Source organism: Heptranchias perlo, chromosome 2, assembly GCF_035084215.1.
Source record: "Heptranchias perlo isolate sHepPer1 chromosome 2, sHepPer1.hap1, whole genome shotgun sequence".
NCBI classification, from domain to species: Eukaryota; Metazoa; Chordata; class Chondrichthyes; order Hexanchiformes; family Hexanchidae; genus Heptranchias; species Heptranchias perlo.
In genome coordinates this window covers 18,138,083-18,165,701 of record NC_090326.1, presented here as the reverse complement: position 1 = coordinate 18,165,701, position 27,619 = coordinate 18,138,083, and the positions used below count along the sequence as shown (strand labels likewise).

General features: G+C 46.7%; 1 protein-coding gene and 1 long non-coding RNA gene across 2 annotated transcripts in view; one reads left to right on the top strand and one right to left on the bottom strand.

The window, feature by feature from the left end:
• LOC137335479 (uncharacterized) overlaps positions 1–27,619 on the bottom strand; it is a 65,103-nt gene that overhangs the window by 20,226 nt on the left and 17,258 nt on the right. Inside the window, exon 3 of the long non-coding RNA XR_010966430.1 lies at positions 784–956. This is a non-coding gene — a long non-coding RNA (uncharacterized lncRNA). The remainder of the gene's footprint in view (positions 1–783; positions 957–27,619) is intronic.
• Positions 815–26,385, top strand: LOC137335465 (uncharacterized). The gene is made up of 5 exons (XM_068000819.1): positions 815–932; positions 2,246–2,448; positions 18,464–18,570; positions 18,706–18,847; positions 25,053–26,385. The coding sequence occupies exons 2-5, from the start codon at positions 2,249–2,251 to the stop codon at positions 26,338–26,340; spliced, it is 1,737 nt and encodes a 578-aa protein (XP_067856920.1). The 5' UTR covers positions 815–932; positions 2,246–2,248; the 3' UTR covers positions 26,341–26,385.

Here is a 27,619-nt window from a genome sequence, read left to right as displayed (position 1 = left end):
TGTCAGCTTGGCTCAGTTCATGGCACCCTGGACTCTGAGTCACAAAGTGTGGGTTCAAGCCCCACTCCAGGACTTGAGCACATAATCTAGGCTGACGCTCCACTACAGTGCTGAGAGAGTGCTGCACTGTCGGAGGTGCTGTCTTTCAGATGGGATAGTAAGCTGAAGTCTCATCTGACTGTTCAGGTGGATGTTAAAGATCCCGTAGGACTATCTGAAGAAGTGATGTGGAGATGCCGGTGATGGACTGGGGTGGACAAATGTAAGGAGTCGCACAACACCAGGTTATAGTCCAACAGCTTTATTTGAAATCACAAGCTTTCGGAGCTTTGCTCCTCTGACAGTGCAGTACTCCCTCAGTACTGCACTTCACCTGACAAAGGAGCAAAGCTCCGAAAGCTTGTGATTTCAAATAAAGCTGTTGTACTGTAACCTGGTGTTGTGCGACTCCTTACATTTATCTGAAGAAGAGCAGGGGGAGTTCTCCCTTTGCCCTGGCCAACATTCTTCCCTCAACCAACAGCATCTTCGCTGCTTGCAAAATGGATGCTGCGTTCATCTACCTAGCAATGCCGATTACGCTTCACTCGATGTGAAGCACTTTGGAACTTTCTGAAATATCTGATAAGGCGCTATATAAAATGCAAGTTCTTTCTTTTCAGGGCTCCAAGGTGTATTGGGCTACCTAGTGTCTCCTGTTGACCCATTTATTGCTATATCTGTTGCACTGAATATCATTGTCGACTTGATGTTTTGGCGAGAGTTTCATAATTCTAAAGATACCTTTGCCTCGTCCAATTTCAGGTGACGAGTATCCGGGTTCTTTCAAAGTTCAGGACCCTAAGATTCTGCCACCAGAGTTTTCTCCGTTCTTGAACCGTTGTTTCATCATCCGAGTGCGTTGCCTGTTAGATAGCACGTCGGGATTCCTGGTACGTAAACTGTTGAGGCAAGAGCTCAAGAGAAAGTTATCGCCCATCAGCTGATTTGAGATTCAAAAGATTAAATTATCATTGACAGCAGTTCTTTCATTTCTCCAATGCCTCCTCCCTCTACTTGTTGCCTACCCCTGAAAACATGGCTGAGATCAGGTATTTGCCACGTTGGGGACCATGGTCTTTGCCGGTGTTTATGCTCCACACGAGCCACCTCCCACCCCTCTTCATCTAACCCTATCAACAGAACCTTCTATTCCTTTCTCCCTCATATACTTATCTAGCTTCCCCTTAATTGCATCTATGCTATTCGCCTCAACTACTGCCGGTGGTAGTGCATTCTAACCACTCTATGGGTAAAGAAGTTTCTCCTGAATTCCTTATTGGATTTATTAATGTCTATCTTATATTTATGAACCCAAATTTTGGACTCCCCCATAAGTGGAAACACCTTTTCTACGTCTACCCTATCGAACCCCTTCATAATCTTAAAGATCTCTGTTAGGTCACCGCTCAGCCTTCTCATTTCTAGAGAAAAGAGCCCCAGCCTGTTCAGTGTTTCCTGATAGTTATAGCCTCTCAGTTCTTGTATCATCCTTGTAAATTGTTTTTGGACTTTCTCCAATGCCTCTATATCCTTTTTAGAATATGGAGACTAGAAATGTTCACATTGCTCCAAGTGTCGTCTAACCAAGTTTTAGTTTTTATTTAGTTTGCACTTGTCTGGGCTGCGAAAATCCATCATGGGGGGTCATGATCCCAGTGATTACACCGCTAATCGTCCTCGCTGGGAGCCTCCACCACTGACCCCACCCAAGCACGGAGGGTCAGGGGGTGATCTTGTCATTTGCACACACCTACCAGGCACCCGCTTCACTACAGGCAACCCTTGGTTTCCAGCCTTCCCCCATAGGCCTGAAAATCGGTCAGCCGGCGTCTGCCAGTTTCAAGAGGCAGCTGGGTTCTCCCCGCCCCCCCCCCTTTCCCCCCTCCCCCCAACCGAACCCCATGAAAGATGATTTAATGGCCCCCTTAGCCTGGAACCATCCCCATCCCCCTGAGGCGAGATCCACAACTGCCATCAAAGAGGTCATTATGATTCCCCAACCAGTGGAAATAGTTTCTCTCTATCTACCCTATCAAATCCATTAATCATCTGAAACACCTCGACTAGGTTACCCCTTCTAAACTCAAGGGAATACAAACCTAGTTTCCTCACAGTAACAAACCTGTCATCAGACTTTGCGTTCAATACTTTTTGCTCTGGTTGTTTAACCTCCTTTCTTCACCACCCTCCACCCCCACCACAGACGATGCAGTTCCAAGGCAGACTGAAGTACATCCACGGACAGAGGAAGAAAGCCGGGTCTGGTGCCACCCTTCCACCACAGCTGGGCCTGTTCTGTATTGCCGTGCCCCTGCTGCTCCCACCCATTGGCGAGATGAAGCTAAAGGACTTGCTGCTCAAGACCAAGCACAGGCTCGACCTCAGCCCCGTGACGCTCGATGTGAAGTAAGTGGTGGGATCCCCGCCTCCATCATCTTAGAATGATCTGAAAAGTGCTGGATCTGGTTCTGGGGAATGAAGTGGGGCAGGTGAAGCATGTTTCAGTGGGGGAGCATTTGGGGAACAGTGATCATAATATCATTAGGTTTAGAATAGTTATGGAAAAGGACAAGGAACAATCAAATGTGAAAATGTTTAACTGGAGGAGGGCAAATTTCAGTGAGTTAAAAGGGATCTTGCCCAGGTGGATTATAATCAAAAATTGGTAGACAAGACAGCAATTGAACAATGGGAGGTCTTCAAGGAGGAGTTGTTCGGTTACAGAGTAGATACATTCCCATGAGGGGGAAAGCATGGGCATCCAAAGCTAGAACTCCCTGGATGACGAAAGATATAGAGATTAAAATGAAACATAGAAAGGAGGCTTATGACGAATGTAAGGTTCATAATACAGTAGAGAACCAGGCTGAATTCAGAAAGTACAGCGATCTAAAAAAGGGAATAAGAGGGACAAAGAGAGCGGTTGGGCACTAAATTGGGCCATGTAGCACCCGTTGTTTCGGCGCGACACGGCCTCTCCGACATCCAAGATGGCGTCTTGGATGCGCACACATGTTTCCAGCGTGACGTGCACCAGGTACCATCTTGGTATAAAAGTTAAAGCGGGGGCAGATAACACAAGCTGGGATCATGTAAAGTAGGGAGAAAACGGCTTAATTCAGTTTGCAACGTTGATTTAAAGTGAAAGACACCATTTTGGGACTTAACGCTCAACTCAATGCACAGTCGTAACCCCGACCATCTGAACGTGTCTTAGAGTGCCTGGAGGACCCCCCAACGGCGCTATTTAAAGGGACCATGCAGGACTTACAGGTTAGTGGCTGGATTATTGCTTCTAGCTGCCGAGACATTTGTAACTGTTTTTGGAGGTCTCCTACACTTGAATACTAGGACGCCGGGACATAGCCAAACCTTTAGAGCCAGGACGTGCAGGAGTGAAGTTAGAAAATACTTCTATACACAAAGGGTGGGAGACGTTTGGAACGCTCTTCTGCAGACGACAGTTGATGCTAACTCACTTGTGAACGTTAAATCTGGGATTGATAGATTTCTGTGAACCAACGGTATAAAGGGATTATGGGGCTAAGACGGGTATATGGAGTTAGGTCACAGGTCCACCATGATCTCATTGAAGGGCGGAACAGGGTCGACAGGCTAAATGCCACTGCCACTTGCTGCCTCTTGATTTGCGCCACCTTCTCCTGCAAGAAAGCGTGCCTGTCATGGTTGAATAGCTGCCAGTATGTGTGGCCTGTGAGTTGTGGCTTGAAACAGTGGTAATGTGTAAGGGTGAGGGAAAACATCTGGTTGTAAGAGTTGAGTACTAATGGAAAGAGTTTGTTGGTATGTGGGTGATGGGGGTGTAGTGTGTGGTGCAGTTGGTAGGAGACGCCACTTGACAGTTGACCTCACTCACCTTGACCACTCATGTCAAAGCATTGAACTTCTTCCTGCACGGCATCCATGTTCATGATGCTGTGCGCCTGGCATTGACTTCATCCCCCGCTGCCTCCCACTGCCTTTTGGATATATGTCTGGAGGGCTTCTTGCCCTCCCCACCCCCACCCCACTCCCCGCGGATATAGTATTCCCTCCTTCTGTCCACCTCTTGCATCAAGGTCTCTATTGCATCAGCAGAGAACCTTGGTGTATGCACTCTCGCAGGCCTGGTACAAACTCAGATCGGCAGATTGGTGAGGTCTGGTGTGCAGATTGGAGGATGTGGGATTTAATAGTGCGTAACCTTTATTCAATGTTTTAACATAACTCATCAGTGTGTAAACATAGGGCTGGGACCTGCATCTGTGTTTTATGTGTGCGATGTCTGATCTCTTTTCAGACTCCGTGCAGACAGTAGACTGTTATTTTCAGCAAATAACAGGTACCAGCTACCTTTAAGAGATTTCTAAGAAACATCCTCCCTTTAAGAGATTGAGCTCCCTCAGGTGGTGGAAAGTGCAAATTGCATTGATTCCATGTGCAAGGTCTGGAATGGAATGCTGATTGCAGGTGAGTCCTCGAGTAGGCTGAAACTTGCGTCCTGCCATTGGGCATGGGGTAATAGCACATCATGCTAACTACGCCCAAAAACGGCCCCATCCAATTTTTTCCCCCTATGAGAATAAATTAGCGGCTAACATAAAAGGGAACCCAAAAGTCTTTTATGAACATATAAATAGTAAAAGGGTAGTCAAAAAAAGCGTGGGACGACTAGGAACAAGAAGATCTTCTTGTGGAGGCAGAGGGCATGGCTCTTGCACTAAATGAATACTTTGCATCTCTCTTCACTAGAGAAGAGGATACTGCCATTGTAGCAGTAAAGGAGGAGGTAGTAGCAATATTGGAGAGGATAAAAATAGATAAAGAGGAGGTATTTAAAAGATTGGCACGACTCAAAGTAGAAAAGTCACCCGGTCCAGATGTGATGCATCCTAGGTTACTGAGGGAAGTAAGGGTGGAAATTGCGGAGGCTCTGGCCACAATCTTCCAATCCTCCTTAGATATGGGGTCGGTGCCGGAGGACTGGAGGATTGCAAATGTTACACCCCTGTTCAAAAAAGGAAGAGGGATAAACCAGGCAACTACAGGCCAGTCAGCCTAACGTCAGTGGTCGGGAAACTTTTAGAGACAATGATCCGGGACAAAATTAATTGGTACTTGGAAAAGTATGAGCTAATAAATGAAAGCCAGCACGGATTTGTTAAAGGAAAATAGTGTTTGACTAACTTGATTGAGTTCTTTGATGAAGTAACGGAGAGGGTTGATGAGGGTAGTGCGGTTGATGTTGTGTATATGGACTTTCAAAAAGCATTTGATAAAGTACCACATAATAGACTTGTTAGTAAAATTAAAGCCCATGGGATTAAAGGGACAGTGGCAGCGTGGATACAAAATTGGCTAAGAGACAGAAAGCAGAGAGTAATGGTGATTGGTTGTTTTTCAGACTGGAGGGAAATATACCCCCAGGGGTCAGTATTAGGACCACTGCTCTTTTTGATGTATATTAATAACCTGGACTTGGGTATAGAGGGTATAATTTCAAAGTTTGCAGATGAAACAAAACTCAGAAATGAAGTAAACAATGTGGAGGATAGTAACAGACTTCAGGAGGACATAGACAGACTGGTGAAATGGGCAGAGACATGGCAGATGAAATTTAACGCAGAGAAGTAGGATAAATGAGGAGAGGCAATATAAACTAAAAGGTACAATTTTGAGTAGGTGCAGGAACAGAGAGACCTGGGGGTGCACTTACACAAATCTTTGAAGGTGGCAGGACAAGTTGAGAAGGCTGTTCAAAAAGCATATGGGATCCTGGGCTTTATTAATAAAGGCATAAAGTACAAAAGCAAGGAAGTTATGCTGAACATTTATAAAACACTGGTTAGGCCTCAGCTGGATTATTGTGTTCAATTCTGGGCACCACACTTTAGGAAGGCTGTGAAGGCCTTAGAGAAGGTGCAGAAGAGATTTACTAGAATGGTACCAGGGATGAGGGGTTTCAGTTATGTGGAAAGACTGGAGAAGCTGGGGTTGAGCTCCTTAGAACAGAGAGGGTTAAGGGGAGATTTGATAGAGGTGTTCAAAATCATGAACGGTTTTGACAGAGTAAATAAGGAGAAATTGTTTCCAGTGTAAGAAGTGTCGGTAATGAGACGACACAGATTTAAAGTGATCGGCAAAAGAGGCGACATGAGGAAACTTTTTTTTACAGCAGTGAGCTGTAACGATCTGGAATGCATTGCCTGACAGGAAGCAGATTCAATAGTAACTTTCAAAAGGGAATTGGATAAATACTTCAAGGGACAAAATTTACAGGGCTATGGGGAAAGAGCAGAGGAACGGGACTAATTGGATAGCCCTTTCTAAGAGCTGGCCGAATGGCCCCTTCCTGTGCTGTACCTTTTTTTTATCTGTTCATGGGATGTGGGCGTCACTGGCGAGGCCAGCATTTATTTCCCCATCCCTAATTGCTGGTGGTGAGCCGGCTTCTTGAACTGCTGCAGTCCGTGTGGTGAAGGTTCTCCCACAGTGCTGTTAGGAAGGGAGTTCCAGGATTTTGACCCAGCGACGATGAAGGAACGGCGATATAAGAAATAGGAGCAGGAGTAGGCCAATCGGCCCTTCGAGCCTGCTCCGCCATTTAATAAGATCATGGCTGATCTGATAAGATCATGGCTATATATAGAATCATAGAATCATAGAAGTTACAACATGGAAACAGGCCCTTCGGCCCAACATGTCCATGTCGCCCAGTTTATACCACTAAGCTAGTCCCAATTGCCTGCACTTGGCCCATATCCCTCGATACCCATCTTCCCCATGTAACTGTCCAAATGCTTTTTAAAAGACAAAATTGTACCCGCCTCTACTACTGCCTCTGGCAGCTCGTTCCAGACACTCACCACCCTTTGAGTGAAAAAATTGCCCCTCTGGATCCTTTTGTATCTCTCCCCTCTCACCTTAAATCTGTGCCCCCTCGTTATAGACTCCCCTACCTTTGGGAAAAGATTTTGACTATCGACCTTATCTATGCCCCTCATTATTTTATAGACTTCTATAAGATCACCCCTTAACCTCCTACTCTCCAGGGAATAAAGTCCCAGTCTGTCTAACCTCTCCCTGTAATATTACCCCTACATTATCGAACCCAACTCTGGAATGCACTGCCTGAAAGGGTGGCGAAAGCAGATTCAATAGTAACTTTCAAAAGGGAATTGGATAAATACTTGAAGCAGAAAAATTTGCAGGACGGTGGGGAAAGAGCAGGAGAGAGTGGGACTAATGGATAGCTCTTTCAATGAGCTGGTAAAGTGCTGAATGGCCTCCTTCTGTGCTGTAAGATTCTTTGAAGTGGGTTTTAGTTATTGAGAGGCAGGGCAATAATAAGAAAGTTATTGAGAGCAGGAATTGCACTAGATGTTTTGAGGTGCTCTTAGATCAGTGTTGTCCAATAGAAATAGTTGATTTGCATACACACACAATGCAGGTAAATGTACGTCACGTGTATATATTTACTTAACAAGCATCTACCGCCATTCAGTGACCAAAGAAGTAAAGCAGCCACAACAATCAAAAAACTCTCTGCTTTGCCTCTTAACATTTTCCCAACAAACGCACAAAAAGGTTAAAGTTTACATGCACACGCCATGCGAATATCAGTATTGAGTTGGGTTCGATAATGTAGGGGTAATATTACTGAACTAGAAATCCAGAGAAGGTGAGTTCATAATCCCACCATAGCAGTTTGACAATTTGAATTCAGTTTTTAAAAATCTGAAATAAAAAGTTGGTGGCAGTAAAAAGGAATGTCCCAAAAACCCAGCTGGTTCACTAATGTCCTTTAGGGAAGGAAACCTGCCGTCCTTACCCGGTCTGGGTCTATATGTGACTCCAGTCCCACACCAATGTGGTTGACTTTTAGCTGCCCTCTGAAGTGGCCAAACAAGCCACTCAGTGGTATCAAAACGTTACTCAGGGCAAGGAGGGATGGGCAATAAATGCCGGCCTTGCTAGCGACACCTGCATTCCGAGAATGAATAATAAAAAAAAAATCACAGGCCCAACGACAGTGTCTATAAATCATTTTTTATTTACCAATCAGAAATGCAATTAGCAACATCTGGATTCCCAAATACTTACATGTGGCTAACATATTGGACGACACTGTTCTAGATAAATGCCCCCTAGATTTTTTTTTAGTATATATATTCATTTTTGGAATATGGGCGTCACTGGCAAGACCAACATTTATTGCCCATGATTAATTACCCTGGTGGTGGGCGTTCGTCTTGAACTGCTAGTGGTTTGATACAAGTGAGTGGCTTGCTAGGCCACTTCAGAATCAACCACGTTGATGTCACTTTTACTGATCTCAGTTTATGATTTCCAGATTTTTTAAACTAAACTCAAATTCTCAAACTGGTAGGATTTGAACTCACGTTCCCTGGATTATTGGCCCAGTAACATAACCACTACACTACCGTACCCCTGTATATTGGTCAAACCACTCTGGATGCAGCAGACACTCAGGAACTAAATGAAAACACAAAGTTCCTCGGCTTCAAGTCAGTACAATGTGCTAAGTGTTACTGCCCACTGAAGACTCACCATTTTGGGTTTCCTGTCCCCCCTCCCCACTCCCCGTTGCCCACCTCCACTGATCTCAGTTACAGGCAAAGCGAAGTTGCTCTACTCCAGGAAAACAAAGATCCTCACTCCCTCCTCACCCAGTCCTTACCCTCATCTCAACCCACCTCTCCCTCCTCACTTCTTCATCCCCTCCTCCTCCTCAGCCCCCTTCTCACCCCCCTCCTCACTCCCTCCACTTAGAGGTGGGGTAGGGGACAGGGTAGGGTGGGGCGAGGGGTTAGTGTGGGGTGAGATGGGAGAAGGGGGTGGGCAGGGAGTCGGGTGGGGGAGGAGTGTGGAGGGGGAGGGGGAGGGAGGAGTGAGGCGGTGGTGGGGGTGTGGTGGATGAGGGGGTGGCGTGGGGGAGGTGGTGGGAAGGGGTTTTGATGGGGAGAGCGATAGTGTGGGGGGAGGAGGGAGGGTGGGGGAGAGGTGAGTTGGTGGAGGGGGTGGGGTAGGGGAAGGGGCGGCATGGGGGAGGGGGTGGGGAGGGGTTTTGATGGGGAGAGCGATGGTGTGGGGGGAGGAGGGGCGGGTGGGGGAGAGGTGAGTTGGTGAAGCGGGTGGGGTAGGGGTGGTGAGGGGGAGTGGTAGGGACGAGCAGAAGGTCTGACTCAAAATTTTCAAGACTGAGATTGATAGACTTATCTTGGGTCGGGGTATTAAGGGATATGAATCAAAGGCGGGTAAATGGAGTTGAGCCATAGATCAGCCATGATTTGATTGAATGGCGGAACAGGCTCAAGGGGCTGAATGGCCTCCTCCTGTTCCCATGTGGTTGGGTCTCTGCTGGGCAACAAACTTGATACCACTTTAATGAAGGGAATGTAAGAATAGACGTATAGCTTTTATTTTCAAATGTCAACGTATGAGAAAGTATTGGAATTCTGACGATGTTGCGATCCAGTTACAAGCAGCTCTTGTGTTCCAAGTATAAACATAGAACTCTGAACTAAATGAGAGCAACTTTTATAACATTGCTTCTGTCTTGAGGGGAGGTGATAGCCCAACTATAAGTGTCTAAACTTGTACAAGGCGAATTCTGCAATAAAAGACCTCAACCAGTCTTTGGACCGTGATAAATCCAAGAGCAAAACCAAAAAGGGTGTTTTCTCTGCTGGCTATTAATTTTTTTTTATTATTCGTTCATGGGATGTGGGCGTCGCTGGCGAGGCCAGCATTTATTGCCCATCCCTAATTGCCCTTGAGAAGGTGGTGGTGAGCCGCCGCCTTGAACTGCTGCAGTCCATGTGGTGAAGATTCTCCCACAGTGCTGTTAGGAAGGGAGTTCCAGGATTTTGACCCAGCGAAGATGAAGGAACGGCGATATATTTCCAAGTCGGGATGGTGTGTGACTTGTAGGGGAACGTGCAGGTGGTGTTGTTCCCATGTGCCTGCTGCCCTTGTCCTTCTAGGTGGTAGAGGTCGCGGGTTTGGGAGGTGCTGTCGAAGAAGCCTTGGTGAGTTGCTGCAGTGCATCCTGTCGATGGTACACACTGCAGCCATGGTGCGCTGGTGGTGAAGGGAGTGAATGTTTAGGGTGCTGGATGGGGTGCCAATCAAGCGGGCTGCTTTGTCCTGGATGGTGTTGAGCTTCTTGAGTGTTGTTGGAGCTGCACTCATCCAGGCAAGTGGAGAGTATTCCATCACACTCCTGACTTGTGCCTTGTCGATGGTGGAAAGGCTTTGGGGAGTCAGGAGGTGAGTCACTCACTGCAGAATACCCAGCCTCTGGCCTGCTCTTGTAGCCACAGTATTTATATGGCTGGTCCAGTTAAGTTTCTGGTCAATGGTGACCCCCAGGATGTTGATGGTGGGGGATTCGGCGATGGTAATGCCGTTGAATGTCAAGGGGAGGTGGTTAGACCCTCTCTTGTTGGAGATGTTGAAGTCGGACCCTGCATTCTTAAGAATTCCTGCTCTTTTTTCTTGCTTGTCCTGCTCACGTTTACGTCAGAGTAAATCAGATGCGATTACTTGGCCAATGAGCTGACTGATGACTGGAAGCAGAAATTTTGTTTGTTCATAGGGACAAAACCAAATTCAGTTTCAGCGAAGGGTCCAAATACAAAACGTCAACTTGGCTGTTCCCTCCACAAATGCTTCCTAAGTGAGTGTTTCTAACATTCTCTGTTTTTGTCCCAAGTTCAGCATTCAGTCCACAGTCACTCCCTTCCATCAAAATATTGGGTAATGGTTGATGGGTGTTTTTGCGACTGGAAGGAGGTTTTCAGTGGGGTCCCGCAAGACTCGGTACCATGAGGTAGAAATTGGAAAAGGGCCATTTTGGGCGCAGGTAGCGTGATGCGCTAGTACCCCATGCCCAATGAACCCTGCGCAGGCAGGACGAGAGTTTCAGCCAGCCTGAGGACTCGCCTGCAATCAGCATTCCATTCCGGGCCTTGCGCTTCGATTCAATGCAATTCGCACTTTCTACCAGCAGGGGGAGCCCAATCTCTTAAAGGGAGGATGTGTCTTAGAAATCTCTTAAAGGTAGCTGGTACATATTATTTGCTGAAAATAACAGTCTATTGTCTGCACAGAGTCTGAATGGAGATCAGACATCACACACGTAAAACACAGATGCAGGTCCCATCCCTATGTTTACACACTGATGAGTTATGTTAAAACATTGAATGAAGGTTGTGCACTACTAAATCCCATATCCTCCAATCTGCAAGCCAGACCTCACCAATCTGCCCAACTGAGTTTGTACGAGGCCTGCGAGAGTTCATGCACCAAGGTTCTCTGTTGATGCACTAGAGACCTTGATGCAAGAGGTGGACAGAAGGAGGGACATCGTATATCTTCAGTGGGAGGGGCAGACAAGAGGCCCTCCAGACATGTACCCAAAAGGCAGTGGGAGGCAGCGGGGGGTGAAGTCCATGCCAGGCGCACAGCATCATGAACATGGATGCAGTGCAGGAAGAAGTTCAATGCTTTGACATGAGTGGTCAAGGTGAGTGAGGTCAACTGTCAAGTGGCGTATCCTACCAACTGCACCATGTACTGCACCCCCCATCCCCCACATACCAACAAACGCTTTCCATCAATACTCAACTGTTCCAATCAGATGCTTCCTCTCACCCTTACACATTACCACTGTTTCAAGCCGCCCACCCACAACTCACAGGCCACACACTGGCAGCTTTTCAACCATGACAGGCACATCACCCAGACACACTTCCTTGCAGGAGAAGGTGGCTCATATCAAAAGGCAGCAAGTGGCAGTGGCATTTAGCCCTTCGAGCCAATTCCACCATTCAGTGACATCATGGTGGACCTGTGACCTAACTCCATATACCCGCCTTAGCCCCATATCCCTTAATACTCTTGGTTCACAGAAATCGATCAATCTCAGATTTAACATTCACAAGTAAGCGAGCGTCAACTGCCGTCTGCTGAAGAGCGTTCCAAACGTCTCCCACCCTTTGCATGTAGAAGCATTTCCTAATTTCACTCCTGGCTCTAAATGTTAGCCTATGTCCCCTAGTCCTAGTATTCAAGTCTAGGAGACCTCCAAAAACAGTTACAAATGTCTCGGCAGCTAGAAGCAATAATCCAGCCACTAATCTGTAAATCCTGCTTGGCCCCTTTAAATAGCACTGGTTGGGGGTCCTCCAGGTACTCTTAAGACACGTTCAGACGGTCGGGATTAAGACTGTGCGTTGAGTTGAGCATTAAGTCCCAGAATGGTGTCTATCACTTTAAATCAGCATTGCACACTGATTGTATCCATTTTCTCCCTACCTTACATGATTCCAGTGTTCGTTATCTGTGCCTGCGGTAACTCCTATACCAAGATGGCGTCTGGTGCACGTCACGCTGGAAACACGCGTGCGCATCCAAGACGCCATCTTGGATGTCAGAGAGGCCGTGTTGCGCTGAAACAACGGGCACTACAGAGCACAATTTAGCGCCCAGTGTCCCTTGCTTTTTGTGGTATATATTAATGATTTGGATTTGAATGTGGAGGGCTTGATCAAAAAGTTTGCAGATATTACAAAAATTGGCCATGCGGTTGATAGTGAGGAAGAAAGCTGTAGTTTGCAGGAAGATATCAAAGGACTGGTCAGGTGGGCAGAAAAGTGGCAAATGGAATTCAATCCAGAGAAGTGTGAGGTAATGCATTTGGGGAGGGCAAACAAGGCAAGGGAGTACACAATAAATGGGAGGATACTGAGAGTTGTAGAGGAACAAAGGGACCTTGGAGTGCATGTCCACAGATCCCTGAATGTAGCAGGACAGGTAGATAAGGTGGTTAAAAAAGCATACAGGATACTTTCCTTTATTAGCTGAGGTATTGAATATAAGAGATGGGAGGTTATGTTAGAACTGTATAAATCATTGGTTAGGCCACAGCTTGAGTACTGCGTACAGTTCTGGTCACCACATTACAGGAATGATGTGATTGCACTAGAGAGGGTACAGAGGAGATTTACGAGGATATTGCCAGGGCTGGAGAATTTTAGCTATGAGAAAAGATTGGATAGGCTGGGTTTGTTTTCTTTGGAACAAAGGAGGTTGAGGGGAGATTTAATTGAGGTATCTAAAATGATGGCGGGACTAGATAGAGTGGATAGGAAGGACCTATTTCCCTTAGCATAGGGGTCAGTGACCAGGGGGCATAGATTTAAAGTAATTGGTAGAAGGATTAGAGTGGAGCTGAGGAGAAATGTTTTCACCCAGTGGGTGGTGGGAGTTGGAACTCGCTGCCTTGAAAGGTGGTAGAGGCAGAAACTCTGAACTCATTTAAAAAGCACTTAGATATGTACTTGAAGTGCCGTAATCTGCAGGGTTACGGACCAAGTGCTGGAAAGTGGAATTAAGCTGGATAGCACTTTTTCGGCCAGCACGGGCACAATGGTCCGAATGGCCTCCTTCTGTGCCATAACTTTTTATGATTCTATGATTTGCACTGAACTATTCGCAAAGCACTTTACAAAGTCCAACATCACCATCTGTTGGTAGAATTTTGGAATTACACACACATGTAAATCCCTTTTATTATCCCATAAATGAAAAGCTGCAAAGCCCAACAACCATTCTACTTGGAGATTTTTTTTATTGTTTTGGAACATAGGAACAGGAGCAGGCCATTCAGCCCCTCGAGCCTGCTCCGCCATTTGATAAGATTATGGCTGATCTGTGATCTAACTCCATATACCTGTCTTTGGCCCATATCCCTTAATACCTTTGGTTGCCAAAAAGCTATCTATCTCAGATTTAAATTTAGCAATAAAACATACGCTGTAAGTTTAAGTAAAAGTGAAATCTGCACTGTTTTGCTCCTGCTTCTACTCACTTTATTTCTCGATTAATCTGATTCATCGTTTATAGCTACGAGATCTCTGTGCTCCCCCAATTTTGGCCTCTTGCGGATCCCTGATTTTCTTCTCTGCACCATTGGCGGCCGTGCCTTCAGCTGTCTAGGCCCTGGGAATTCCCTTCTTAAACGTCTCTGCCTCTCTACAGCTCTCTCCTTTAAAGATGTTCCTTAAAGCATACCTTTTTGACCAAGCTTTTTGTCACCTGTCCAATATCTCCTTATGTGGCTCGGTGTCAAATTTTGTTTGATAATCACTCCTGTGAAGCACCTTGGGACGTTTTACTACGTTAAAGGCACGTCATAAATGCAAGTTGTTGAAATCTGGCGAATCGAATAACTAGGGCTGTAGATGGGGCTTTAAACTAAAAAGAAGGGGGAGGGGTCAGGTGTGGGGAAATTTAGAAATATAATGAGTAAAGTCAAGGCAACAAAGCAGTGTAGTGATCTGGTTGAAGATAAGCAGAGTGTGGCAGGAAGGGACAGAGCGTTTACCAATAATAGAGCATCAAAAAGTAAGGTCAAGGCAGGAAAGAAATGGTAAAAAGTCAAAATTAAAGGCTCTTTATCTTAATGCATGGAGCAGTCATAACAAGATCGATTAAATAGTTACACAAATAGAGATAAATGGGTTTGATCTAGTAGCCATTACAGAGACATGGTTGCAAAGTGACCAAGATTGGGAACTAAATATTCCAGGGTACGTGACATTTAGAAAAGACAGTCAGAATGGAAAAGATGGGGGTGTAGCCCTGATAATAAAGGATGGCATAAGGACAGTAGTGAGAAAGGATCTTGGCTCGGAAGATCAGGATGTAGAATCAGTATGGGTGGAAATAAGAAATAACAAAGGGCAGAAAACACTGGTGGGAGTAGTTTATAGGCCCCCGAATAGTAGCTATACCATTGGACAGAGTATTAATCATGAAATAATAGGAGCTTGTAACAAAGGTATTGCAGTAATCATGGGGGACTTTAATCTTCATATAGACTGGGCAAATCAAATTGGCAAAGGTAGTTTGGAGGACGAGTTCATGGAATGCATTCGAGATGGTTTCCTAGAGCAATACGTCATGGAACCAACCAGGGAACAGGCTATTTTAGATCTTGTGTTGTGTAATGAGACAGGGTTAATTAGTAATCTCACAGTAAAGGATCCTCTGGGGAAGAGTGATCATAATATGATAGAATTTCACATTGTGTTTGAGAGTGACATATTTAAGTCTGAAATTAGAGTCTTAAATTGAAATAAAGCCAATTACATAGGTATGAGGGGAGAGTTGGCTAAGGTAGATTGGGAAATTACATTAAAGGGTATGACAGTTGAAAAGCAATGACAAACATTTAAAGGGACATTTCAATGTTCTCAACAAACATACATTCCATTGAGAAATAAAAACTCCATAGGAAAAGTGATCCACCTGTGGCTAACTAAAGAAGTTAATTAGATTAAAAGAAGAGGCCTATAATGTTGCCAAAAATAGTAAGCCTGAGGATTGGGAGAGTTTTAGAAACCAGCAAAGGACCACCAAAAAATTGATAAAAAGGGAGAAAATAGAATATGAAAGTAAACTAGCAAGAAATATAAAAATGGATTGTAAGAGCTTCTACAAGTATGTAAAAGAGAAGAGAGTAGCAACAGTAAACGTTGGTCCCTCAGAGACTGAGACAGAAGAAATTATAATGGGGAATCAGGAAATGGCAGATGAGTTAAACAAATATTTTGTATCTGTCTTCACAGTAGAAGGCACAAAAAACATACCAGAAATTGTGGGGAACCAAGGGGTAAATGAGAGTGAGGAACTTAAAGTAATTATTATCAGTAGAGAAAAAGTACTTGAGAAACTAATGGGACTAAAGCCGGTAAATCCCCTGGACCTGATGGCCTACATCCTAGGGTTCTAAAAGAGGAGGCTGCAGAGATAGTGGATGCATTGGTTGTGATCTTCCAGAATTCCCTAGATTCTAAAACAGTGCCCGTTTGGATTGGAAGGTGGCAAATGTAACCCCGCTATTCAAGAAAGGAGGGGGAGAGAAAACAGGGAACTAAAGGCCAGTTAGCCTGACATCAGTCGTCAGGAAAATGTTGGAATCCATTATTAAGGAAGTGGTAACAGGGCACTTAGAAAATTATAATATGATTAGGCCGAGTCAACATGGTTTTATGAAAGGGAAATTGTGTTTGACAAATTTATTAGAGTTTTTTGAGGATGTAACTAGCAGGGTAGATAAAGGGGAACCAGTGGATGTAGTATATTTGGATTTTCAAAAGGCTTTCGATAAGGTGCCACATAAGAGGTTGTTACACAAGAGCTCATAGGGTTGGGGTTAACATATTAGCATGGATAGAGGATTGGTTAATGGACAGAAAACAGAGAGTAGGGATAAACGGGTCATTTTCAGGCTAGCAGGCTGTAACTAGTGGGGTACCGCAAGGATCGGTGCTTGGGCCTCAGCTATTACAATCTATATTAATGACTTGGATGAAGGGACTGAGTGTAATATATCCAAGTTTGCTGACAATACAAAGCTAGGTGAGAAAGTAAGATGTGAGGAGGACACAAGGAGTCTGCAAAGGGATAGAGACAGGTTAAGTGAGTGGGCAAGAAGGTGGCAGATGGAGTATAATATGGGGAAATGTGAGGTTATTCACTTTGGTAGGAAGAATAGAAAAATATTAGAAAATATTTTTAAATGGTGAGAAACTATTAAATGTTGGTGTCCTGGTACAAGAAACACACAAAACTAGCATGCAGGTACAGCAGGCAATTAGGAAGGCAAATGGCATGTTGGCCTTTATTGCGAGGGAGTTGGAGTACAAGAGTAAGGAAATCTTACTACAATTGTACAGGGCTTTGGTGAGACCTCACTAGGAGTACTGCACAGAGTTTTGGTCTCCTTATCTGAGGAAGGATATACTTGCCTTAGAGGCGGTGCAACGAAGATTCACTAGATTAATTCCTGGGATAAGAGGACTGTCCTATGAGGAGAGGTCGAGTCAAATGGGTCTATACTCTCTGGAGTTTAGAAGAATGAGAGGTAATCTCTTTGAAACATATAAGATTCTGAGGGGGCTTGACAGATAGATGCTGAGAGTCTAGAACTAGAGGGTATTATCGCAGAATAAGGGGTCGGCCATTTAAAACTGAGATGAGGAGGAATTTCTTCACTCAGAGGGTTGCGAATCTTTGGAATTCTCTACCCCAGAGGGCTGTGAATGCTCAGTCATTGAATATATTCAAGGTTGAGATCGATAGATTTTTGGACTCTAGGGGAATGAAGGGATACGGGGAAAGTGGAGTTGAGGTTGAAGATCAGCCATGATCTGATTGAATTGCAAAGCAGGCTCGAGGGACCGTATGGCCTATTCCTGCTCCTATTTCTTACGTTCTTATGCTCTTATCTGAGTTTTATTTGTCCATCTAACGAAGAGATCCAGCGGGCTTGAGGCATCTCACAGTATATCCAGTGAATTATTAGCAGCAGAAATTCTTTGTTCATTCTGGGGGCACTTACTCCAATGAAGTCACGTTTTGCCTCATAGGAAGCGTGACCCGTGGAAGATTATGTGGAGAGTACCTGAATCGCAACAGAGCTGGTGTGGGTCTCGTGGAGGCCCCAGAGCTAAAAGGAGATCGATTGCTTACTGTACCAGAGCTCGGGATTTCCTCGGAGCTGAAGAACCCTCAGAGACAGGTTTTCTTTGGCCCAGCAAGGGTCAACAGGCTCTCTGAATGGAACGGCTGCGCACTGTTTTCCCTTCCCCTTGGCGGGCACCCATGACGCATCTGCCTCCAACGCGCTAACAACCCCATCTTGGGAAGTTGGCGTCCATGGCTGCAGATGGCTAGGAGTCAGGATCCCTGAGTTCCGGCCCCAGAGGGTACAAATTCCTTTCCATTTTGGAACATAGGAACAGGAGAAGACCGTTCAGCCCCCGAGCCTGTTCTGCCATTCAATTAGATCACGGCTGATTTACCCGCCTTAATACCCTTGCCTAACAAAAATCTATCCATCTCAGTTTTGAAATTTTTCAATTGACCCCCAGCCTCAACAGCTTTTTGGGGGAGAGCGTCCCAGGTTTCCGCTACTCTTTGTGTAAAGAAATGCTTCCTGACATCACCCCTGAACAGCCTAGCTCTAATTTTAAGGTTATGGCACCTTGTTCTGGACTCTCCCACCAGGGGAAATAGTTTCTCTCTATTTACCCTATCAAATTCTTTAATCATCATAAACACCTCAATTAGATCACTCCTTAATCTTTTATATTCAAGGGACTACAAGCCTAGTCTATACAACCTGTCCTCATAATTGAACCCTTTTAGCCCCCGGTGTCATTCTGGTGAATCTGTGCTGCATTCCCTCCAAGGCCAATGTATCCTTCCTGAGGTGCGGTGCGGAGAACTGAATGTAGTACTATAGATGGGGTCTAACCAGAACTTTTTATAACTAACATAACTTCCACCCCTTTGTGATGCAATGACACCATTTTGTTGCACCCAGGGGCAAAGCAGCTGAGGGATGGTCAGACGCAGGGCTAAGGGCAAGATCGGGTTGCCACTACCTCCACTTCACGGACATGCTGTACTGCACGGAGAACCAAATACGAAGTAAGTTGGAATATCTGGTCCGCGATCCATAGTGTTAAATTTCACAAAATGGTTATGTATAGGAACGCTGAACGGAGTAAAGCAGGTCATGTGTGTCAATAAACTGACCTCCATGTTTCATGTTCCCTCAAACAGTGATGAACTCTGGAGAAAATGGTCTCACAGTCTTCAGAGTCCTCACAAAGGATGGCCAGTGTGTTTGGCTCCAAACTAATGGCCATCTGCCCTACAGAAACAAGTCCCCAGAATATGCCGCAGTGCCTCAGGAGGCCCTCAAGTAAGTTACCTATTTTTTGAATATTTTTATTGGAATTGTTCTTCAGACACAACAGGTTGTCACACACTCATACATTATAACAATATTGTTCAAAGAAAATGAAAGAAACACGCAATTTTTGTTAATGCTCTTATGATTTTGTTCCTGGGTTGCTCGCAGCAGTGTGTGGGAGATTAATCTACAATTCCTGGAGACCACAGGGCAATCTGGAAGGGTTGGCAGCCCCTAGTGGCAGCACTGAAATTACAGGCCTTTTGTTTATTTTGTGGTTTTGTTATTATTTTGTTTTTCCTCAGGCCTCTGTGAAGCACACTGGGACATTTTTTCCTATTTCCTATGCTGTGTAGATGCATGTTGTTGTTGTGGTTTTTATTAAATGGTCTTTGATATGACCCTAGATCTTTAACACTCATCGATCATCATTGGCAGAGAGCAGGCACTGAGTCAACCCCCCCACCCCCACAAGTGTACAGGGCGCCTGCCACACAATGAGGCATGTTAGTTTTCGAGAGCAGCAAGTCATGGTGTGAATAACACTCTCCCCATCTCTTGCCCTGCACAGTCTCTCCCTCTTTCACTCTCTTTCTCTCCTTCACTTTCCTGGTTCTGACAGGCCAGGGTTGCAATGCGAAGATGTGAGATAAGTGAATATTACTCAGCTGTCTTGGTGGGGCAGGGAGGGGAAATTTTACAACATTTTCCCTGAGGAAATTAAATGAGTGGGGCAAAATTCATGATAGGGTGGATTGTAGGTGTGTGATAGAAGTGGGCTTGATGGGCCAAATAACATTCTTTCATTCCATACTTTCTCATGACCTGTTATAGCTCTTCCTCACCTCAGGCCTCTGCACACCAGCTATCTAGATCACTGTTCATGCCTTAAAGGTGTATTCTATTCCTTCATTGGCATCACTTTCTTCGGTTAAGATTGATTTAAAAGTTTTTTGGCCAGTGGACGGTTACATGTCGGCAAGCAAAATGCCAGCAATGCGTGTGAAGCAGAGGATAGCACCTGAAACACACGGGAACATTAGGAACAGGAGTAGGCCATTCAGCCCCTTGTTCTGCCAATTCAATGAGATCATGGCTGATCTGTACCCCAACTCCATTTTCTCAACTTTGCTTCATATCCCTTGGTGTCCTTACCTAACAAAAATCTATCCAGCTCAGCCAATATTGATATGAGGCTCCAGTGCCCATTTCCGACCCGGATTCCCAAATTCGGTTACACTAGTCGGAGTTTGAGCACTCAAATCCACCCACGGTCCTTAAGGGACCTCTGGAGGCTGCTCATAAAAAGGCCCCGGAACTTTGAGAAATGTTGTTTCTTGTGGAGTCGGACGGAGCAGGAGTGCTCTTCCTGGCTCCGCAAAACAATTGCGGGCCGCTGCTGGCTTGCCCTCGCCGTCGTCCCTCCCCCCCTGCTCCCGATCTCCATTAACTCCTCCCTGCAGACTTACGTGTGGGTTTCGGCGCTGGCCAGAATTGGTCAGACTGGGTTGGGGGCATTCAACGGGTGCCCGCAGCTTGCCTGAATTATGAGGAAGGACCTCGGGCCTCTCCATTCTGGCTCGCCCCCACTGCGTGCTGTCGGAATCATATCCGGTCTCGGGCGGTCTCCAATTTCTACCCGGTTTCCCTATTCCTGAAAATTCTTAAACTCTTTCCAAATTCTCAGACTGCGAAATAAATCCATTGGCATTAACAGTAAATGGCTTCAACTAGATGGTGGGCACTCCTGACTGGATGGTGTGATTCGAGGTGAGGTGCTATTCTAACTTGCATTGGTATAAGGTATTACAGTCCCCACCACTTACAACGGTCACTATACACGATGGCCGGTATAAAGGGGTAGCACTATTACAGTACTCTACAATATAACAAGATTATTCTTTTGCTCAGTTGTTTCCAGCTCCACTCTGACCTGCAGCTTTATTTAAACTGCAGTCAGTGCTTAATACAACCACACCACTTAGAGAGGATTAGAAGGATTTAAGTACACAAACAGTAATTGGATCTTAACGAGGTGTTATTTATTTGTGTTTGTTCTTGCATTCAGTGCACCTTAACGAGGTGAGAACTCGTGATTAAGCACAGCTGTTTCTGCCCAAAATAAACAGCACTTAAAACGAAACTTTCAAATTGACGTTAATGCAAGTGTATATCGGTTATCGCTTTTTGGCCGATATAAGCGACTGTCTGTTTTAAACATGGACCTTTTAAGTGGTGGGGACAGTGCTTCAAAGCATGCTATGGCTAATTAAATGTTGTAAACAATTTTACAACACCAAGTTATAGTCCAGCAATTTTATTTTAAATTCACAAGCTTTCGGAGGCTTCCTCCTTCGTCAGGTAAATGTTCAGGAGCTCCTTGAAGTCTACGCATTTATACATCACAGAACAATACATGGTGTTTACAGACTGCCCCTGCAACTGCCCGTTGCCAAGGCAATCACCGTGTTCAGACAGAGAGGTGTCACCTGCAGAACCCCCGAATACACATTCAACAAAAAAACAAACAGGAAAAAAAACAGAGAGAGGCAGAAACATCCGGAAGGCAGAGAAAGCCAGCAAATGACCCATTATATTAAAAATAGATAACATTTGTTCACTGGTGGGGTAACGTGTAGCGTGACATGAACCCAAGATCCCGGTTGAGGCCGTCCTCATGGGTGCGGAACTTGGCTATCAATTTCTGCTCGACGATTTTGCGTTGTCGTGTGTCTCGAAGGCCGCCTTGGAGTACGCTTACCCGAAGGTCGGTGGATGAATGTCCATGACTGCTGAAGTGTTCCCCGACTGGGAGGGAACCCTCCTGTTTGGCGATTGTTGCGCGGTGTCCGTTCATCCGTTGTCGCAGCGTCTGCATGGTCTCGCCAATGTACCATGCTCTGGGGCATCCTTTCCTGCAACGTATGAGGTAGACAACGTTGGCCGAGTCACAGGAGTATGAACCATGCACCTGGTGGGTGGTGTCCTCTCGTGTGATGGTGGTATCTGTGTCGATGATCTGGCATGTCTTGCAGAGGTTACCGTGGCAGGGTTGTGTGGTGTCGTGGACGCTGTTCTCTTGAAAGCTAGGTAATTTGCTGCGAACGATGGTCTGTTTGAGGTTGGGTGGCTGTTTAAAGGCGAGTAGTGGAGGTGTGGGGATGGCCATAGCGAGGTGTTTGTCCTCATTGATGACATGTTGAAGGCTGCGGAGAACATGGCGTAGTTTCTCCGCTCCGGGGAAGTACTGGACGACAAAGGGTACTCTGTTGGTTGCGTCCCGTGTTGGTCTCCTGAGGAGGTCTATGCGATTTTTTGCTGTGGCCCGTCGGAACTGTCGATCGATGAGTCGAGCGTCATATCCCGTTCTTACTAGGGCGTCTTTCAGCGTCTGTAGGTGTCCATCGCGTTCCTCCTCGTCTGAGCAGACCCTGTGTATTCGCAGGGCCTGTCCATAGGGGATGGCCTCTTTGACGTGGTTAGGGTGGAAGCTGGAAAAGTGGAGCATCGTGAGGTTGTCCGTGGGCTTGCGGTAGAGTGAGGTGCTGAGGTGCCCGTCTTTGATGGAGATTCGTGTGTCCAAGAAAGAAACTGATTCTGAGGAGTAGTCCATGGTGAGCTTGATGGTGGGATGGAACTTGTTGATGTTATCGTGTAGTCTCTTTAGTGATTCCTTGCCGTGGGTCCATAGAAAGAAAATGTCGTCGATGTATCTGGTGTATAGTGTTGGTTGGAGGTCTTGTGCAGTGAAGAAGTCCTGCTCGAACTTGTGCATGAAAATGTTGGCGTATTGGGGTGCGAATTTGGTCCCCATGGCTGTTCCGTGTGTTTGGGTAAAGAACTGGTTATCGAAGGTGAAGACATTGTGATCCAGGATGAAGCGGATGAGTTGTAGGATGGCTTCCGGAGATTGGCTGTTGTTGGTGTTGAGTATTGATGCTGTCGCAGCGATGCCGTCATCGTGGGGGATACTGGTGTATAGTGCCGAGACGTCCATCGTGGTGAGAAGTGTTCCTGGTTCAACTGGTCCGTGGGTACTGAGTTTTTGTAGGAAGTCTGTAGTGTCGCGACAGAAGCTGGGGGCTCCCTGTACGATGGGTTTCAGGATGCCCTCGATGTATCCAGAGAGGTTCTCACAAAGGTTCTCACTCTACCGCAGGGAAATCAAAGGAAGAACCAGCTTCCATTGCATACATGCACCACCTTAGAGGTTCTCTTTGTGAGAACCTTAGAGGTTCTCACTCTACCGCAAGCCCACGGACAACCTCACGATGCTCCACTTTTCCAGCTTCCACCCTAACCACGTCAAAGAGGCCATCCCCTATGGACAGGCCCTGCGAATACATAGGGTCTGCTCAGACGAGGAGGAACGCGATGGACACCTACAGACGCTGAAAGACGCCCTAGTAAGAACGGGATATGACGCTCGACTCATCGATCGACAGTTCTGACGGGCCACAGCAAAAAATCGCATAGACCTCCTCAGGAGACCAACACGGGACGCAACCAACAGAGTACCCTTTGTCGTCCAGTACTTCCCCGGAGCGGAGAAACTACGCCATGTTCTCCGCAGCCTTCAACATGTCATCAATGAGGACAAACACCTCGCTATGGCCATCCCCACACCTCCACTACTCGCCTTTAAACAGCCACCCAACCTCAAACAGACCATCGTTCGCAGCAAATTACCTAGCTTTCAAGAGAACAGCGTCCACGACACCACACAACCCTGCCACGGTAACCTCTGCAAGACATGCCAGATCATCGACACAGATACCACCATCACACGAGAGGACACCACCCACCAGGTGCATGGTTCATACTCCTGTGACTCGGCCAACGTTGTCTACCTCATACGTTGCAGGAAAGGATGCCCCAGAGCATGGTACATTGGCGAGACCATGCAGACGCTGCGACAACGGATGAACGGACACCGCGCAACAATCGCCAAACAGGAGGGTTCCCTCCCAGTCGGGGAACACTTCAGCAGTCATGGACATTCATCCACCGACCTTCGGGTAAGCGTACTCCAAGGCGGCCTTCGAGACACACGACAACGCAAAATCGTCGAGCAGAAATTGATAGCCAAGTTCCGCACCCATGAGGACGGCCTCAACCGGGATCTTGGGTTCATGTCAAGCTACACGTTACCCCACCAGTGAACAAATGTTATCTATTTTTAATATAATGGGTCATTTGCTGGCTTTCTCTGCCTTCCGGATGTTTCTGCCTCTCTCTGTTTTTTTTCCTGTTTGTTTTTTTGTTGAATGTGTATTCGGGGGTTCTGCAGGTGACACCTCTCTGTCTGAACACGGTGATTGCCTTGGCAACGGGCAGTTGCAGGGGCAGTCTGTAAACACCATGTATTGTTCTGTGATGTATAAATGCGTAGACTTCAAGGAGCTCCTGAACATTTACCTGACGAAGGAGGAAGCCTCCGAAAGCTTGTGAATTTAAAATAAAATTGCTGGACTATAACTTGGTGTTGTAAAATTGTTTACAATTGTCAACCCCAGTCCATCACCGGCATCTCCACATCATAATTAAATGTTGGCCTTTATTTCATGAGGGCTGGAATACAAAGGGGTGGAAGTTATGTTACAGCTGTGCAGAGCTCTGATTAGACCCCATCTGGAGACTGTGTTCAGTTCTGGGCACTGCATCTCTGGAAGGATATATTGGCCTTGGAGGGGGTGCAGTGTAGATTCACCAGAATGATACTGGGGCTAAAAGGGTTAAGTTATGAGGACAGGTTTCATAGACTAGGCTTGTATTCCCTTGAATATAGAAGATTAAGGGGTGATCCAATTGAGGTGTTTAAGATGATTAAAGGATTTGATAAGGTAGATAGGGAGAAACTATTTCCTCCGGAGGAAGAGTCCAGAACAAAGGGGGCATAACCTTAAAATTAGAGCTAGGCTGTTCAGGGGTGATGTCAGGAAGCACTTCTTCACACAAAGGATAGCGGAAATCTGGAACTCTCTTTCCCCACCCCCCCAAAAAAAAGGCTGTTGAGGCTGGGGGTCAATTGAAAATTTCAAAACTGAGATTGATAGATTTTTGTTAGGCAAGGGTATTAAGGGTTACGGAACCAAGATGGGTAGATGGAGCTAAGATACGGAACAGCTATGATCTAATTGAATGGCGGAACAGGCTCGAGGGGCTGAATATTCCTATGCTCCTATGCCACAATAATGTTTCTCATTCTCCACAGGGATGCAGAAGGGTCCAAGGACGAGCATCTGAGGAAGCAATCAGATCCTGGCCAAGCAGACAGCAGTGACCGACTAGTGTATAGCGACTGCAATGATACATCTCTGCAGTATAAACACCTGTATGAGCAGCAGCTAGCAAAAGAAGGAGCAAGAGAGGAGAAGTATGAACCCATTAGAAACGATGGTGGCGTCAGTCATAATGAGCCACTCAATTTCTGCACCTCATTTCCCAGGGCCCCAAAGGTTTCCATGGCGGATGATTTGTGGCTATCAGAATACTCCAGGGCTCCGCCGAGATCTGCGGAGAGGATGAGTGACATTTCCGTTAGGGTGGCTAAACCCTCCTGTGGCAGAAGTCGACTGCTCTCCGAGCCCCAGCTTCGGGCTGACGCGCAGGCCCCCAGCTTTCAGAACGTAGCCCAGAGCTTCGGTGGGGTCGGGGAGGGGCTGGAGCAGACCCAGCCCTACTACTGCACCTCGCATTATGCTGACCCGCAGGCCTACCCGGCGCAGAGCTGCAAGTCGCACGAGGCCGGGCCGGTCGCTGATCTCGTCTCTCGAAGGCCGGCGGAGCCTCCCGCGGGGTACTGCGACAGCGCGGAAATGTTCCACGGGGTGCACGTCAAAAGCGAATACCACCCCGACCCGCGCAACGGACTGGACGGGCCCATGGGGTCTCCGAGTCGTCTGTGGGCCGAGGGCGGAGGACACGCCAACGCACGGGCATACGTGATCGACGGGCAAGAGAAGACCAGCTGGTCCATCAAGCCCGCCCCAATGGGGGGAAAGACGGCAGCCAGCTTCCCGGGGCAGCCGCAGCTGAAGTGCGATCCCGACACGCCGGAGCGGTTTCCGCCCTGCGACAAGCTGACGGCCCTCCTGCCGGCTCCATTCTGCGGAAGCAGCGCGGCCAAGGGCGGCGGCCCGTGGAGGGCGGACAGGGCCTGTGGTCTTGACAGGTCGCCCAAGCACGAGCGAGATGTGGTGCACTTCAGTCCACAGAGGGCCGCCGCCCACTCCCGCTGCGCCGGCAGCAATCAACCCGTGGAACGTCCGCAGGCTCAGGCTGTGTCACGCCGCCCCGTCCAGGGCAAGGGGCCTGGTCAGGAGGCCTATAAACTCCCACTGCAGTTCAAGGGTCGTGGCCTAATCCACACGGTGATCAAACGAGAGCCCTCACCCTCACCCTCTCCTCCTTGGTCCCGACAGACAGCCTTGCAAAGAAGTATGCCCAGCTGTTTGATAAATTCAATGACTCAGAAAATTACACAGAATGCATATTTGTAATTTTTTTTAAATGAAGAAAACATGGTGTGTTTTTTATTTCTTCAAAACTACCTGTCTCCAAGAAATGTCGTATGAAAGTGTTTACTTTGCTGAAAATCCTGATGTATCACTCATCACCATTTATTTTGAATGAAGATTTTTTTTTTTATAATTTGCTTATGATGATATTGCATGTGAATGTTAACAGTCTGAAAAACATTGAAATATTCGACAAAAAAAAAATCAGTTGCGTCTGAGGAACCCACAGTTAGAACAACAACAACGTGCAGTTATAACGTGCCTTTAACGTAGTAAAAACGTCCAAAGGCGCTTCACAGGAGTGTTAACAGACGAAATTTGACACCGAGCTACATAAGGAGATATTAGGATAGGTGACCAAAAGCTTGGTCAAAGAGGAAGGTTTTAAGCAGCGTCTTAAAGGAGGAGAGGTAGAGAGGCAGGGAGGTTTAGGGAGGGAATTCCAGAGCTTTTAGGGTCTAGGCAGCTGAAGGCACGGCCACCAATGGTGGAGTGAAGAAAATCGGGGATGGGCAAGAGGTCAGAATTGGAGGAGCGCAGAGATCTCGGACGGTTGTAGGGCTGGAGGAAGTTACAGGGAGGGGCAAGGCCATGGAGGGATTTGAAATACGAGGATGAGAATTTTAAAATCAAGGCTTTGCCAGACCAGGAGCTAATGTAAAGCCATTGGAATGGAATAGAACCCTAATTTTAAATCCATGAGAAAGATGGCCGGGCAGGCAGTTAAAATCGGGGCAGCAACATTCCCCTTCTGATCATGCTGCCTTCTCACGATTTTAACCTGAGCAGGCAAGAGAGGGACAAAAGGCAGCAGGGGTCCTTCTTGCAATATGCAAATTGGGCCCCGATGATGTCATTGGGGCCCCACACTGCCATTTTAATCCGAGGCATGTGCTGGGGAATTCGTCGTTCAAGTGGATCTGAGCCACAGGAGGCCCAGAAACATAAGTTATTCTGTTTTTGGTTTCCTTGTGGGGCCCAGGAGGAGCAAGAGTTCTCCACCGAACCTCACAAGGAAACCTTGGGCCTCCTCTGCCCCTGGTTTCCTCTCCATCCCCCGACCGCGGTGCTCTCTTGACCAGCCTCCGCCCCCCTCCCTCCCCCTCCCAGCCTGAGTGCCGGAGACCGTTCCTTCGGGTTCCCAGGTGTCACAGATCAGGGATTGAACCTAGGAACTTCCTGGCTCAGTATCACACCTGGCGCTTGGTCTATTCATCTTCAACTGTTCAACGTATGATTGTATGCATTGCTATAATGTGCA